The sequence below is a fragment of the Talpa occidentalis genome, unplaced genomic scaffold (assembly GCF_014898055.3).
Source record: "Talpa occidentalis isolate TD23 unplaced genomic scaffold, MPIMG_talOcc4v2.1 talOcc4.15, whole genome shotgun sequence".
In the NCBI taxonomy this organism is placed as follows: Eukaryota; Metazoa; Chordata; class Mammalia; order Eulipotyphla; family Talpidae; genus Talpa; species Talpa occidentalis.
In genome coordinates, this window is record NW_023601543.1 from 29,323,674 (window position 1) to 29,338,923 (window position 15,250).

A 15,250-nucleotide genomic window follows, 5' to 3' on the forward strand; every position below is an offset into this window, starting at 1 on the left:
ATGGCTCATTAAATATTACAGTTAGCTTTGGGTTTCTTCGGTTTAAAGAACATCATTTCAATATCTATGAATATCCTCTTATAGCCCACATAATCTTTAAGATCTCTTCAGTATTGTGGGTTATATAAATCTCACTCAAAAGAAATATCTTGGCTACTTAGTATATTTTATGATACACAGAGAGTGACACATTAAAAATTTTATTGACACTGCAGAATTGACTACTCCGTACAATTCAATTAGAACTGTATTCGTGTTACTAAAGTCATACTTGTGTCACATACCAAATGTAGTAACTATGTTTAATGAATGGCACTAAAAGTCATGGGGAAAAATTAAGGCCTATATTTTGGTCCTTAAGAGATAAAGAAGCTTTATTTAGTAGATACCCACTGTATTTCTGTATCAGGTTAATTTGGGGGAATAAGTTATGTAATCTTATTTTTTAAGGTGGAAATGACATTTTTTCTAAATAATTTCTACCACCCAGACTTAGAGTTGAGGTGACAGAAGTCTCACCATGTCAGCAGATGTAATGTCTTCTTCATATAGTTAAAATGGCATTCAACTTAAGAAAGCGAAGAGAAAACGCTCACTGGCAACATAAGAGAAATTCAGAGAAAGATAGGGAAAAAAAGCCACACATCTTTAAAAATTAATTGAATGCTCTATGTTTGCACATATGAACTGTGCAAAAATTTACATGCATTTTAAAAAAGTATATCTACGTGACAAGAAAGAGAGACTAGAGAAAAAGAAAGACAGTCTTTCAATATTAAAAAGGCCAGAAATCTAGCATTCTAATTTAGACTAACATCATATGGCATCATAAAAGAAGTAATAAACTGTCACTGTGTTTTTTTTTTTTTAATCTTGAATTGCTTTGTTAGGAAGAACAATCCCAATTCTTTCTTTATCCAGTATATTTGTATGGAAGTATTTCAACTGCCCCAGCATGAATGAATATTCATTATTCATAAGATAACCCTTCATATTTCAAGGGTACAATGCCTCCTGTGAGAAAATAGGTACATAAAAAATGATTCAATTTCTCAGGTTTATACTTCCTTGGGGGGCAACTTTTAACTTCTGAATTTGATTTTCCTCATCTCAGTTACAAAGTATTTCATGAAGTTCCCCTTATCAGCAGTTGGCAGAAGTACAAGTAGTTGATGAAAAGGAGTCACTCAGCAGTAGCACTACCAAAATCAGAGTCAACACTGCTGGAATATATGCTTCAGCTCTCTCATAGCAAGGGATTTTTAAAAACCATAATAATCTATAATCCTTCCTGAACAAACAATTAGCTTGCTATTCTCTCAGAGTAAAGTTGCACATTAAGCAATGTGTAACTCTCAAAACAACTTGGGAATATAAGCAAATTTATTCAACTTATTAGTATCCTTATTTACTTGAACTATATGCTTTAAAAATCATACTTACCACATGCAATTGACAGGTAAACTTGAGAATCTGGTGTCTGGTGTAGGATGCGAAATGGAGCTACTTTAGCAGTGGAGTCGAAGACTGAATCAAGAGTCCCAACCAGAAGCCCTATTGTAAAAAATAAGAACATAAATATTACAAGAGATAAAATCAGTATCACTGCATATGGCAAACAATGAATAAATTTATTTTAAAAAATTTCTATCCCAAAGTTTTCTGACTGAGATTTTTCTTTAAAAATAACTGGGCTTGCACTCTGGCTCTGTCACTTACTTGTATAAGTTTGAGCAAGGTGATGAAAGGGTGGCATACAGCAGTAGCACTACTAAAATCAGAATCAACACGGCTGGAATATATACTTCAGCTCTGTAACACCAAGGGATTTTTAAAAACCCTAATAATCTATAATCCTTCCTGAACCAACAATTAATCTTTTCTTCATCCTCTTTTGTAATATAAGGGGGCTAAATCAGAACTTCTGACAAAGGGCTGTTGTAAAGATGAAATGAGCTATTATTACATGTACAACACTTAATACATAGTAAAACATGCAATGTTAGCTAATACATGATTACAAAAAATATTACATATTTAAGCACGATATAATCTTAAGTGCTAAGGTAAAGGGATTTTCTTTTTAACAATTAATTCTTAATTCCTCAATTTGGAATCCAAGACTTTTGATCAATTATCTATTTGATTGTATTTCTTATTTCTCTGTAGAACAAGGTTTACTGTTTTCTTAAACAACCAACTAATTTCTCCCCTCATGTCTTTGCTAAGCAATTATTCTCTTTTTACCTAGAAGTGCTAATGCAAATCTTAGAGCCCAGTCCAGTTAATATAAATTCTAATTCCATTTTCTATCCAACTTCTATCCAAATTTTCTTCAAAACCCATTTACCACATGAAATCCTCACTGGCAACCCCAAGCAATGCCTTCCCTTTTTCTCTGAATACTTATAGCACTTACTACCCAGTTTAATAATTTGATTATTAGGCTAGTTATTACAAATACTTTCTAAGTGCTTCACATATATTAATCTTATCTCCTTATCTAGACTATTAGCTCTCTGAGGACAACAACCATGTCCTCTACCCCTGGATTTATAATCCTAACTTTTTAATATATTGTTGGGTATAATATAGGAGCAAATTTTGTTGACTTAACTGCATCAATAGGCTGGCTGAAATCTACCTTTTCTGGAACCTTTGATTGGCTGAGTATTAGTTTTGTTTTATGAGACATATCCCTTTAATTTAGCAAACAGGGGCCTCCCTGGTGGCACAAGGGGTTAAGACAAAACACTATGAATCTATCTGCAGCCACTGCAGCACAAGTTCAATCCCCAGCCAGGCAGATGACCCACATGGCGCAGCAGACCTCTCCTGCCTTGCCCCACTGCTCCCCTCAGCAGTGTATTTCAGTCGATCTGCCTGTCCTGCTTCCCACTCTATCTCTGGTGAATCCTCTCACCCACCGCATCTCTGGCCTGTACCCCAGCTCTTGCATGCATAAATAAATCTTTTAAAAAATAATTTAGCAAACAGGTTTTTGAGAAAAAATTAAATCAATTATAAAACAGGCTTTTGGCTATTTCCTATAGATTTCCAGCAAGTTTAGAATGAGAATACGAGGAGGCTGGCAGATGAGAGGAAGGAAGTTTTCATAAACACAGGATGTGAATTAGAAGAGTAGGAGATAGAACAAATAGACAAATAAAAATTTGCTCAGCTGAAAGAAAAAGGGGTAGGAGAGTGGATATAGTAATATATAAAATATATATATGTAAAAAAAAAAAAGGTAAATATTGCCTAATATCAAAGTCCTCTGTCAGATTGCTAAAGTATCAAGAAAGAAGATTTTGACAGTGGCAACAAGTGCAGACTACAGAGAAAAGAAGTTATCTGGTAAGAAAAACGCTAGGATATGAATCAAAGATTTTAAGACACAGAAGAAACAAGAAAAACCAGACAAATACTATGAAAGAGAAGGTAATAGGGAAAAGAGAATGGGAATGAGCAGCAGCAAAGGAAGTGATTATGTTTCAATTAATAATGAGGGAATTACTGGAGGGTTTGGGGATAAGAGGAAAAAAAATTCTATCATTTTTAGTATGAGGAGGTGACTGAGAAATTAAGAGATCTGGCTAAGAGATGGAGGGTGAAGGCAGAAAAGTGGGAGGTGGTCAAAGATAAGGGAAGTGGGAGATAAATATATGCAGATATATTCTTCAGAGCAATGCAACTGAAATTATTCAGAATATGGAAAAATTGGAAGCTTGAAAACACTCAAAAGAAAGATAAAAGGGTGGTAGTGAAAGACAACCAACAGAGAACAACCTTCGGGTTGAAAAAATACAAACCAGTATATGAATATTTCCGTATATAAGTATACATCTAGTAATAATAAGCTATCAAAATAAAGGAATTATAATTTGAAATAAAAACATTTATTAAGCAAAACTGTTTTGGCAACTTAAATTCTAAAAAGAAGTTCCCAAAAAGAAGTATATTAAAAATTTGAGAGGAAAATCTTTATTTCACTTTTATTACAGTTTAAATAAAACTAGCTCAAATCCTCTTTCCTTATTTATATACACTGGAAAAAGTATTGGAAAAAATGGAAGAAAGAACAAATAAATAAGTAAAGAAAGTTCTGGCTCAGCTGAAAAATAACAGTAGGAATATGTACATGTGCAGATGCAAAAAGGAAAGGCCACATATAACAATTACTGAGTTATTAATAACAATTCTCTGATAGAGAATTTTGAGCCTGGGGACAAAGTGGTAAACACCACAAAAAGGCCCTTTTTTAGCAGAAATATTAACAAGATTTTAAGTGTCTTACACTATGTAGGAAGGAAATTGTTCAATATTCTTAAGTGCATAAAATTAGGCAGTTAGTTTAAAACTATGCAACAAATAATTTGGAAGCTTGCTAGAATACATTTCTAGTCATTTGGGGAACTCTCCCAGTTCATTAAACTTTAATCACCATCAAGTCCCTGCAAATCATTCAGGAATTAATATGTGTCAATGTCTGGTTTCTAAAAGCACAAGAAAATAGGCAGAAAACATTGGCTTCCTTTACATACACATCAGAGTTTATCATCTGACAACTTAAACATCCAAGGTCATGAATCAGCCTACACATGGAAGGTCCTATAGTTCTACTAAATTAGGAAGATAATGTATACCATCTGTCAGCTGCATAACAAAAGATTATAAATATCAAGAAGATATTTAAAAATATCATCCTTTGAATATCTGAAAGTGAGTATCATTGTCCCCGACTCTGGTAAAGATCTGTGGAGTTTTGGCAGCATCCTGCCATATGTGTAACACTAAACATTTTAAGGAAATTCATGGCCATAATTGATGTGAAATACTTATTAAATAGCACAGCAAAATAAAAAAAATCAAGGTTCTATGACGTTAAAGAAACAGGCAATTTGCAGATAATGATTATTGTTCAGAAACCCATTCTTTTTGAATAGATAGCGCACCACTGGAAAACATTCGAACAGGTCATGTTGCACAATCTCCAGCACATTCATTTATAGTATCCTTGACAGAAAGCCTAGCTTTTCCCTATGTAACTCCAGAAAGTTTAATTCTTCCAAGGCAAGCACATTGGTGGGAATTTCTGTCAATTAGAAAGATCTTTCTAAAATATGAAAGGATTTATATGTACAAATGTAGTCAGGGCTGGTTTCATGGGACTGTGAGCTGTGCATAGGGTCCCACGCTCAGAAAGACCCCTGTGCTTGGTTTAATGCTCTGCTCTCATCATTTTGAAACCTTAATTTTCTTTAGGACTGCAAATATCAAATTTTATTAGTCACCTTGATGCTCTTGTACAGATTATTAAAACTAGTATTATACAGTAAATACATTATCTTTTAGATATTACATGATCCGTGTTAGCTTTCTAACTTAAGTACCTTAGGAAGAGACATCACTAACTAGCATTGAATCAGTTGTTTTTATCATTATCATTAAGACAAAGACAGGATGGTGTCCCCTATATGTGGAATATGGAGAAATAAAACAAAGGGTCAAATAAAACCAAACCAGTAACAAACCCTAGAAATCTGACTGTAGAACTGAGGCTACCAGAGGAAGAGGGGAATTTGCACTGAGCCCTATAAATGATGTTGCCAATCGTGATTAGTGTAGTTATCTTTGGGCAGAGGGGTGATGAGTGATCATTATTTTCTTCTTTATACCTATACATATTTTCTGAACTTTTTAAAGATTTATTTATTTATGCATACAAGAACTGGAGCACAGGCCAGAGGTACGGGGGTGGGGAGGTAAGGGAATTCAACAGAGGGGGGAACAGAACAGGCAGATTGACTGAAATATACTGCTGAGGGGAGCAGCAGAGGATTCAGGAGAGGTCTAAAGTGCCATATGGGTAGCTCCTTGGCCGGGGATCGAAGTCCTGCTGCAGTGGCTGCCGACAGCTTCATAGGTTGTGTCTTAACCCTTTGTGCCACCAGGGAGGCCCTTTTCTGAACTTTTTGGAGTAAATATTTTTTAACCTTTAATATAGAAAATGAAACTATTTCTTATACACTAAATAAAAATAAAAAGGTTTTTCTGGGCCTTCCTGGTGGTACAAGAGGTTAAGACACAGACTATGAAGCTATCCGCAGCCACTGCAGCAGTTTGATCCCCGGCCAGGGAGCTACCCACATGGCGCAGCAGACTTCTGTCTCACCCGCTGCTCCCCTCAACAGTATATTTCAGTAGATCTGCCTGTTCTGTTCCCCCCTCTATCTCTGGTGAATCCTTCTACCCCCCACACCTCTGGCCTGTACCCCAGTTCTTGTATGCATAAATATTTTTTTTTTAAAAAAAAAGGTCTTTCTTAGGATAAATAAAATGCTACTTCCTTGCAACTCTGAGGCAACACAAAACATATACCCTATTCAACATAATGGATCTTCAAATATTATGATTACAGCTATCTTTTGTTTCTTCTTGCTTACTCTTATAGCTTAAATATACCTAGTTCTTTTAACTGTTATATGAGCCTGTCTGGGCCTCTTATTTCCTCCACCATTCTCTTAACATACCTATTTGAAAGTCTCATAAAATTTGTCATTCAAACTTGAATACCAGGTATGGTCTGAAGAAATGTAGGTTCTTTACATTTGTGAGTTCTGCAGTTAATGCATTCTAAAGATCATACTAGCTTTCTTAACCATTACATCATATTATCATACTAAGTCTGTGATCCACTAGCTTTTATTCTTTTCACAAATATAAGCACCAACCTAGGCATCTGTGTCTGCTTAGTTGATTTCTAAAAATATATAAACGCAGTTTACATTTACTCATGTTAAACTGTATTTCACTATTTCAACTAAGCATTCTAACTTATCTAGAGCATTCTGAATCTTGGTTTTAAAAACATGAAAATGATTCTTAACCAAAACTGCAAATTGGAATCACTTGGAGTTTAGAAACTACTTAAGTTTTGAAACTAAAGCCCAGAGGTTCTAATTTAATTGATCTGGGGTAGGACCTGGATATCCTATTTTTACCCTAACTTTGTATTTTCAAACATATATTTAAAAGACAGCCTAATATACTGAAGCTTTTATGTACCATCACCTCACTTCAACAATTATCAACACTTTTGTCATTCTTCTTTCCTTTATCCTTCCTAGAGTACTTCAGGTAAAGCCCAAACATCATATCATTTCACTCAGAAATATTCCAGTGTCATTTAGTTTTACTTTTACTATCCATTTAGTTTCTCAGTTTAATGTGCACCTAGAGATGAGAACACTGATTGATGGTTCCTTTCAATTTTTAGACACCTGTGAATTTGGTAAGCATTTCTTTTTTTGTATTAGGACATTGACAATCATGAACAGGGAGGACTAGGGACTGAGTGTTGGAGAAGAGGCCATTATAAAACAGCCACCTCTTTAAGATGATTAGTGTGCTAGTTTAGTACACTTCAGTTTGACAAGTGGTTCCTTCTGCTTGTAACCAGACTGAGGGCACTGTGTAAGGCAATACTGCTCTAGCTACAGAAGAGTCATTTAAATGGACTTTCTAATTACAAATGAGATTTATTTGCATTCTAAGCAACATAATCAATTATAAGTTTTGGTCATAGGAAGGACTGCTAAAGCTTATAGCAGATTCTGTATCTTGCCATAAATTTTCATACTTACAAAGTCAAAAAAATACTTTTATTGAAATTTTTATAATTCTCATATTCATTAAATGTTAATCAACAAACCAATTAGTAAACTGCCAACACACTGTGTAAGAAATACATCCATGTAAGAGAAAATAAGTGTTCTCAGTAGAGGTTGTTGGTTTTCCTGATTCTATTGCTACCAGGTCTAAGTCCTTAAAACAGGACTGTGAATGCTTATTTTAGAAAAATCCAATAGCCACAGCTGGCATTTTGAAAGCTGCCAACTTTACACTAAGAGCTTTGCAAAACAGTTAATAAAAATAATTCTTCCTAAAAATGTTCTCCTTCCTCTTTCCCTGTATTCTTTTAAAGACATTTTCTGGAAAACTGGTTGTATATAGTACACACTTGTTTCCTTCCATAACTGAAAGCTTTGCTCATTAAAGGATTTAGATTTTTAAGGGAAGTAACTGTGGCTACAAATGTCATGTGGGAAAAAAGAACACATGAATTATCACTCAAACCTACCTACATTTCTAAAGATTAAAACAGAGGAATATGAGACTTGTTACCGTCTTCGTTACCGTCTTTATAGCCCCTTAAACTTTATCCATCAATATACAAAGTAATCCTCAGAGAATTATAGAAAACACAACTGGCTTCTCAGTGCAAAGCAACAAGCAAGTGTGACAGCAAATGAATAAACTGGTACATAGTATAGTACTTTAAAAACATTATTTAGATAAACCAAAGCTGGCCATTATAGTGGTTATTTTTTGAAAAAGAGGACAACTAATATAATGATAAAAATTAAAAAATGGGATTATCCTTCATTTTAAAACCTCACTTCTTGGGCCTCCCTGGTGGCACAGGGGTTAAAAGTGGCACTATCAAGTTACTTCCAGCCACTACAGCATGAGTTCGATTCCCCATTCCTGGCTGGCCAGGGAGCAACCCACATGGCACAGCAGACCTCTCCTGCATGCCTAATGCAATAATTATATGTTCACTTACTTATTATCTGTCTATATCACCAGATTATAAACTCTGTGAGGGTAGGAACTATTTCTGTTTTATTGACCACTGTATATCCAACACCCAGGATAGTGGCCAGCTACCAATCCCTTCTCTGCTTCCCTTCACAGCAAATTCCTAGAATTTTCTATATTCCTTTTTACCCAAATAGTTTCTTGGTTCATGTAATCTAGTCCCTCTGGTTAATAGATTACTTTAAAGAGAACTTCCCAGACCAAATTTATCTAAAATACCAACCTCCTCCCCTCTCCATTACTACACCTTTTTTCATTTTCCTTTTTATTATCACCACCAGCCATACTGCATATTTATATTGCTGAACTACAATATTAGTCCCATGAGAATAGGAATTTTGTTATGTTCACTGCTGTTATCACCAGCAACCCAGCGCTCAACCGCTGCGCCACCGGGGAGGGCCATTATTTTTCATTTTTGCACAATGTATGCATTTTCATCTTGGTTATATTCCCCATACAATTTCCACCCCCCTTATTTTGACCCTAACCCCTTCTCCCCCCGCTCAGTGTGTATCTGGTTTATAGTTGCTTGTTGATTTTTATTTTTACTTTATTATAATTAGTCTTTTTCCTGGTCCCTTATTTAGGTTTTCTAAATTCCTGCTATGAGTGAGACCATGCAGTATTTTTCTTTTTCTTTCTGGCTTATTTTGCTGAGCATGATCCCTTCCAGCTCCATCCATGTTGCTGCAAATTGCATGAGCTAAAAACGAACTTCTCCAAAGAGAAAATGCAAATGGCCAACAGGCATATGAAAAAATATTCAGCATCAATTGTAATCAGGGAAATGCAAATCAAAACTACAATGAGATACAATCTTACCCCAGTGAGAATGGCACATATTAAAAAAACTAGCAACAACAAATGTTGGCGAGGATGTGGAGAAAAAGGAACTCTCCTGCACTGTTGGTGGGAGTGCAAACTGGTCCAACCACTATGGAGAGCTGTGTGGAGATTCCTCAACCTGCTAAAGATAGAGCTTCCATATGATCCAGCAATTCCACTCCTAGGTACATACTGGACATATTTAATGTTACTACTTCAAATACATTTTTATATACAACATGGAAAAAGTGGTTACTAGGGAAAATGGTACAAGTAATTACTAGGGAAAATTGTCCCTTTTGATCTTCAAGCACAGAAATCAGCACTTAACATCTTACTCCATTAATAAACGATTATCAAATGTTTATATAGCTATTCACCTGTGTCAAAATTCACGACCTACATAACAATGCCATAAGGTAGGGAGGTTTTGTTCCCATTTTACAGATGAGGAAATGAAGTCTTTATAAAATAACTACAGTTGAATAGAGATATAACAATATTAAAGAATCAGGGAAAATAAAGGAAAAGGGTTGATGGGGCAACTAGAATTCATGTATTTGTGGATGTTGGCTTGTATTAAAAAGGAAATTCCACAGGGTGACTCCTGAGGAGGGCAAATCACACTGTACTCCCTTCCTCCTTCACTGGAACCTTTTGATCCATGTGAAATCAAATTAAAATTATCATTAATCTTTGAGTGAAAAAGAAAGGCTTTGAAGGATGTTTTAAAAAATGATGAACAGTATCATTAATTTTCAGTCTTTTTCCCCATTGAAGTGAAATCTACTTGATAGCAAGTATAATTTTCCTATTTACACTATAAATCTCTAATACCTGAACAACAACAACAAACAACCCACGCCATTACTTGAACTTAACTCTTGAGGACTGAGGATCTTAAGTCATCTACACAGTGATTTGTTACGTTTATATAAATATCATAAAACATCTTGAAACGGAAAGCTTATTTAAAACATTATCATGTTCTAGTTTTTAAGGATGATTTCATTTCAAAGTTAAAGTGCCAAAATGAAAGAGGAGATAAGGAAACAGAATGTCTCAAACGCCTTCATTTTAATAAGTTTAATTTCTTTTTTTATTTTTATTTATTTATTCATACAAGAACTGGGGTACAGGCCAGAGGTGAGGGGTGTGTGTGAGAGGATTCACCAGAGACAGAGTGGGGAACAGAACAGGCAGACTGACTGAAATACACTGCTGAGGGGAGCAGCGGACAAGTCAGGAGAGGTCTGCTACGCCATGTGGGTAGCTCCCTGGCCAGGGATCGAACTCACACTGAAGTGGCTGCATTCCTAACCCCTTGCGCCACCAGGGAGGCCCAATAAGGTTAATTTCTTAATCTTGTTTACATCACCAATATAAGGCCAAGTGAGGGAGATTATCAATCCAACACTCAAGAGCCTGCTTACACTGTTTACATATGGAAAATTCAAGAGTAAAATACTCTCAACAAACTATGTAAATGAAAGCTTCCTGGTTGGCAGATCTTCCTGAGTCCCACATTCTAGAGTACTTCATAGAATGAAGGGCCATAATTCCACTCTTGTACTAGCTCTCATCTGCCAAGCTGAGGAAATTGTTGATTTGTGCTTAATAAGCCAAACATGCATAAATTATTTTAATTACATAAAACCAGGTGCTAAATTTAGGTGCCACAGAAAACTCATTACCTTTATCAACTAGGAGGAATAAGGAACAACTGTAAGATAACTGCAAAAATCCAGAAAAGTCAATTACTTCTCTAAATGAAGGACAATCACTTTATCCCTAAAATAGTCTTATGTATAAACAAAAATCTCCACAGGATAGTCCACCCTACTGTGAACCACAAAAATTAAGTAACGAAGTTAAGCAAATGGTAAGTCATTACCAGATATTCACTACAAGTGTTTAGAAATTTAGAAAAGGATGTGCAAATTCTAACTTGCAAACTAGAGTCCTTCTATAACCATCCTAGGTTCTCTGTTGCTCCAGTTCCATGATTAGGAAAAAACTAACTTCAAGCCCACAGCCAGTCCACAGCTAAAGTCATTATATTGCTAGTGGCTATTTCCAATTTTCACAGGGCAAAGAAATGAAATTTTAAAGGAAGTACAACTATTACCATTTCTACATGGTCATTAGCTCTTCTTCATTAAACAAAACGTACAAATGAATCTTTGAAGGGGTAGCATATAGCATTAGTTTTAGCAAACAAAATGGGCAAAGGTAAGTTTATGCTGGCACACAAACTCCTATGAGAACTAATCCAAATGCAGATCTGTGGTAAAGCACAGCAAAGCTCTTTGCGCCACGATTTTAAGTAAGAATAAAGTGATGGGGCAGTCATGAAAATCAGCACCGGCGTTTGCTCTGGACAGAACAAGAACCAAACAAACCTGAAAAATATGTCTTTGCTCCTACCTCATCCGTTTTGTTTAATTTACACAGAATACAGTATGATCATTTCAAGTATGTGGGCAGTATCACAGGTAAGACTGATGGAGGACAAGAATAGAAAACCTGGAAAGGAGGCCTCCCAGGACTAAAACCTGACGCGCAGAAGGAGGTGGGGGTCGAGGGAAATAACATGACCATTAGGCAGCCTTAGGCACCAACGCCTTATCACAAGGCACGAGACCCAAGCAGGATCAGACTGCTCTAGGGAGTGGAACACAGACCAGAGGAGAAAGAGATTGAGATTGGGCCCACCCTGGAATCTCTGGTCCTTTTCTAGTTTTGCCCCTTACCCAACATCAGCAACAAAGCAGGCCACTCCACGGGGGAGTGACCCCTCCCAAAGAGAAAAGGACTATCAGTACAGTCTCTGCATAGGCTTGGGGCAGCACTCCCACTGCCCACCTGTAACGATGCAGGTGCCTCTTTTCAACAACTCTCTCCTCTTCAGGGCAGCCTCCTGCCTGCCTATGGCCTGTCAAGCCAGCCCGCCTGCAACCAGGCAGGCCTCTCTTAGCAAAGCTCTCCCTTTCCCTTTCCTTAATAAACCTGCTTGAAATATGACTGACGTCTGTCTCGTGGACAAACTCGCCTGGGGAACTCGCCGCGTGTCGCTGAAACAGGAGCTCTGGGGAAACCTTTCCCAGAGTGAACCCAAGGACCCCGCACTGTACAAAACTACATCAAGACAACCATGCAGAGACAGAAACTGAGTACAAATACGGGGCTACAGCTATTCACAATGCCTGAGAAACTTTCAGACAAATCTCATTCTAGACACATGGAGAGGAGTAAATGGGAGTGGGTGTGACAGAGATAAGAAAATGGTGCAATTGATCCATGCTTTGAGAAAGCCTGTCAAGTGAAAAACCAAACAGAAGAAAGAGAAATGATTAAGGAAAATTTACAAGAAAAAAACCATTTAATACTACATTAAAGTGATATGGGTCTCAAGAATTTTATTTACCTATTATTTTTCAGAAACATACTTGTACAAACTGAAATACGCATCTTTGATAAATTTCTTGGCAAAAATTTTGGTCAAGTAAAATTATGTAGAACCAAAATATTATGCTGTAACACAGGCAATAAGATCTATTTTATATCTACTCTGACCTGTTCTCAGTGGACTCAAATGAGTAAATTATTATACAGAGTAATTATGAACATTGATTCTCAAATTTTAAACTGCAAAATATTTGCATCTATTAAATGGAGTCCTCTGCGAAGTAACATTTGCGAATTTTTAAAAACCAGAAAATGACAAAATGTCAAGTCTAGGGAGGCAATTTTTGTTGCCATGTTTTCAAGAGGACCTTTTTAGAAGCTGGATAAAATGAGTAGGTCTTGCAATTTTTTTTTTTTAAGTACTATAGAACCTCAGAAATCTCTCCAGCCTGGGGTGGCTTGAAAACAGAAATATCAGCACACATTATCACCATCTTAACAACATGCTTTCATTTGGCACCTGTTATCTTTCACTTTATCGTCCCAACTGTGAGATAGACACCATTTTACAGAAGAGGAAAAGCAATGTCATCTCCTCTAGGAATCTTTGCCTGCCGAAACCCTCCATCATTTGGTTCTAATTATAATTTGCATGGTTTACCAGTTAGTGGTTATAATTTTCCTGGTTGACTGGTTGGTTCCCCCTAACCGACCCTCTCCCCATGCTCCAAATTGTGAGAGCTTCAAAGGCAGGAACACAATTTTAATCGTTTTCTTAGCATTCCAGGTGGTACAGAGTAGGCGCTTAAGGTTGAATAAATGGAATAATTTGTCGAATGCCACTCAACAAATAAGATGAGGATGGGACCAAAATGCAGGTTTTCAGATTTCGTCCTTCTTGTTACATCATCGCCTAAGTAAGCCCAAGCCACCACTTCAAAGGCCCCAACATTCAACTAGAATTTGTCACGAAAAGGAGCTGTCTCCGCAAAGGTCCAAAAGTTTGGATGCCCCTGCCCAAGGCGAGGACTCTCAAAATAAAATACTTTGGAGGCTTTCAACACTTAATCAAGGCACAGTCCAGGATTTGGAAATGAAAGAAATGAAGACCCGACGGGTGAGGCGGGCAACGTTCGACTTGCGTTTAATAAGGGCAGCGCCAAACACTCGAGGGAGAGAGGAATTTACAACGTCGAAATAGCCTCGTTTTGGGGACCGCACGTATTGAAAACTTGGAGACGCGATCAAAGATGCTAAGTTGGGGGGGAGGGCGGCAAGGCCGAACCATGGCCCTCCCCCGACGCGCCCCCCGCTTCCAATCACCCTTTCCAGGTCTATCCCCCAGGATGTGATCGGGGCTCCTCCCTTTCTCTTCACCTACCCCTCCAAAAGACACAGACACACACTGTCTCTCTCTCTCTGTCTCTCTCTTTCTCTCTTACTCCCCAGAGGGGGTAAATACCCACAAGGGGTTTTGTGAAAAAGTTAAGTCCACAAGTGCGAACTGACCCGGGTCAGCCAAAAAGCGACCCGTCGTCGAGGCCGCGCCCTTGTCATCGGCCCCCTCCCCCAAGGGAGGCGACAGGGCTGGAAGGTGGCCTCGGATTCTTCCGAAGCCCCCCAAAAGGGCCCCCTCCCTCGCCCAGTCCCACCCCAAGGGCACTGCTGCTCCCGAGAGGCATTCTCAGATGTCGCCAAGCGCCAAGGAAAGGTGGTGGCGGGAGCCGAGTCCCAGCCCCTCCGCCCCGGGGCGAGGATCGCCGGCGGGTGGCGACGAGTAACTGTTCTCCCCGCCGCCTTTCTAGAGCCGGTGAACGCGGCGCCGCGGGGGGCGGGGGCGGCCGGCGCTTACCTGTGAGCCCCCCTCCGCCTTCCTCCTGATAGCCCCGACGCCTCTGCAGCACAAAGTAGTCGTTGGACCTTTCCATCAGCCACAGCTTCAGCGCATTTTTCAGGAGCACTTCCTCGGGCTTCAGCCACATCGCGAAGAACTTTGTGCTGCCCGCCGCAGCGACGCAGGTGCCCTCCTCACCTCCCCCTCCACCCGTCTCTTCCCTTCACTTCTCCTCCCACCGAATCTTCAGGCGGCAGCGGCTCAGGTTCAGGTTTTCCACACTTCCCCCAACCCTCCCTTCTCTCCCACGTAGGCAGAAGGATTGCCAATTCCCTCCCACAGCGCTACCGCCCGCCGGGGAAATAGTCCCGCTCTTCACCTCCTGGGAGTTGTAGTTTCCCACCCGCTTCTCTGTACGCCCGTAACTGGAAGGCAGGACTACACTTCCCACAAAACACTGGGGTGAAAACGGGCGGGGAGGGGGGGGCTTTCAAAGCGGGTCCCGCCACCGAAGAG

At 38.5% G+C, this 15,250-nt stretch overlaps 1 protein-coding gene across 1 annotated transcript in view; it reads right to left on the reverse strand.

Annotated features, from left to right (window-relative positions):
- The window catches only part of TBC1D8B (TBC1 domain family member 8B), a 66,414-nt gene extending 51,370 nt beyond the window's left edge, over window positions 1-15,044 (reverse strand). The window contains exons 1-2 of the mRNA XM_037512128.2: window positions 14,753-15,044; window positions 1,444-1,554 (exon numbers count right to left, since the gene is read on the reverse strand). Coding sequence (XP_037368025.1) covers window positions 1,444-1,554; window positions 14,753-14,882 — 241 coding nt within the window. The 5' untranslated portion in view covers window positions 14,883-15,044. The remainder of the gene's footprint in view (window positions 1-1,443; window positions 1,555-14,752) is intronic.
- Between the last annotated feature and the right edge of the window lie 206 nt (window positions 15,045-15,250).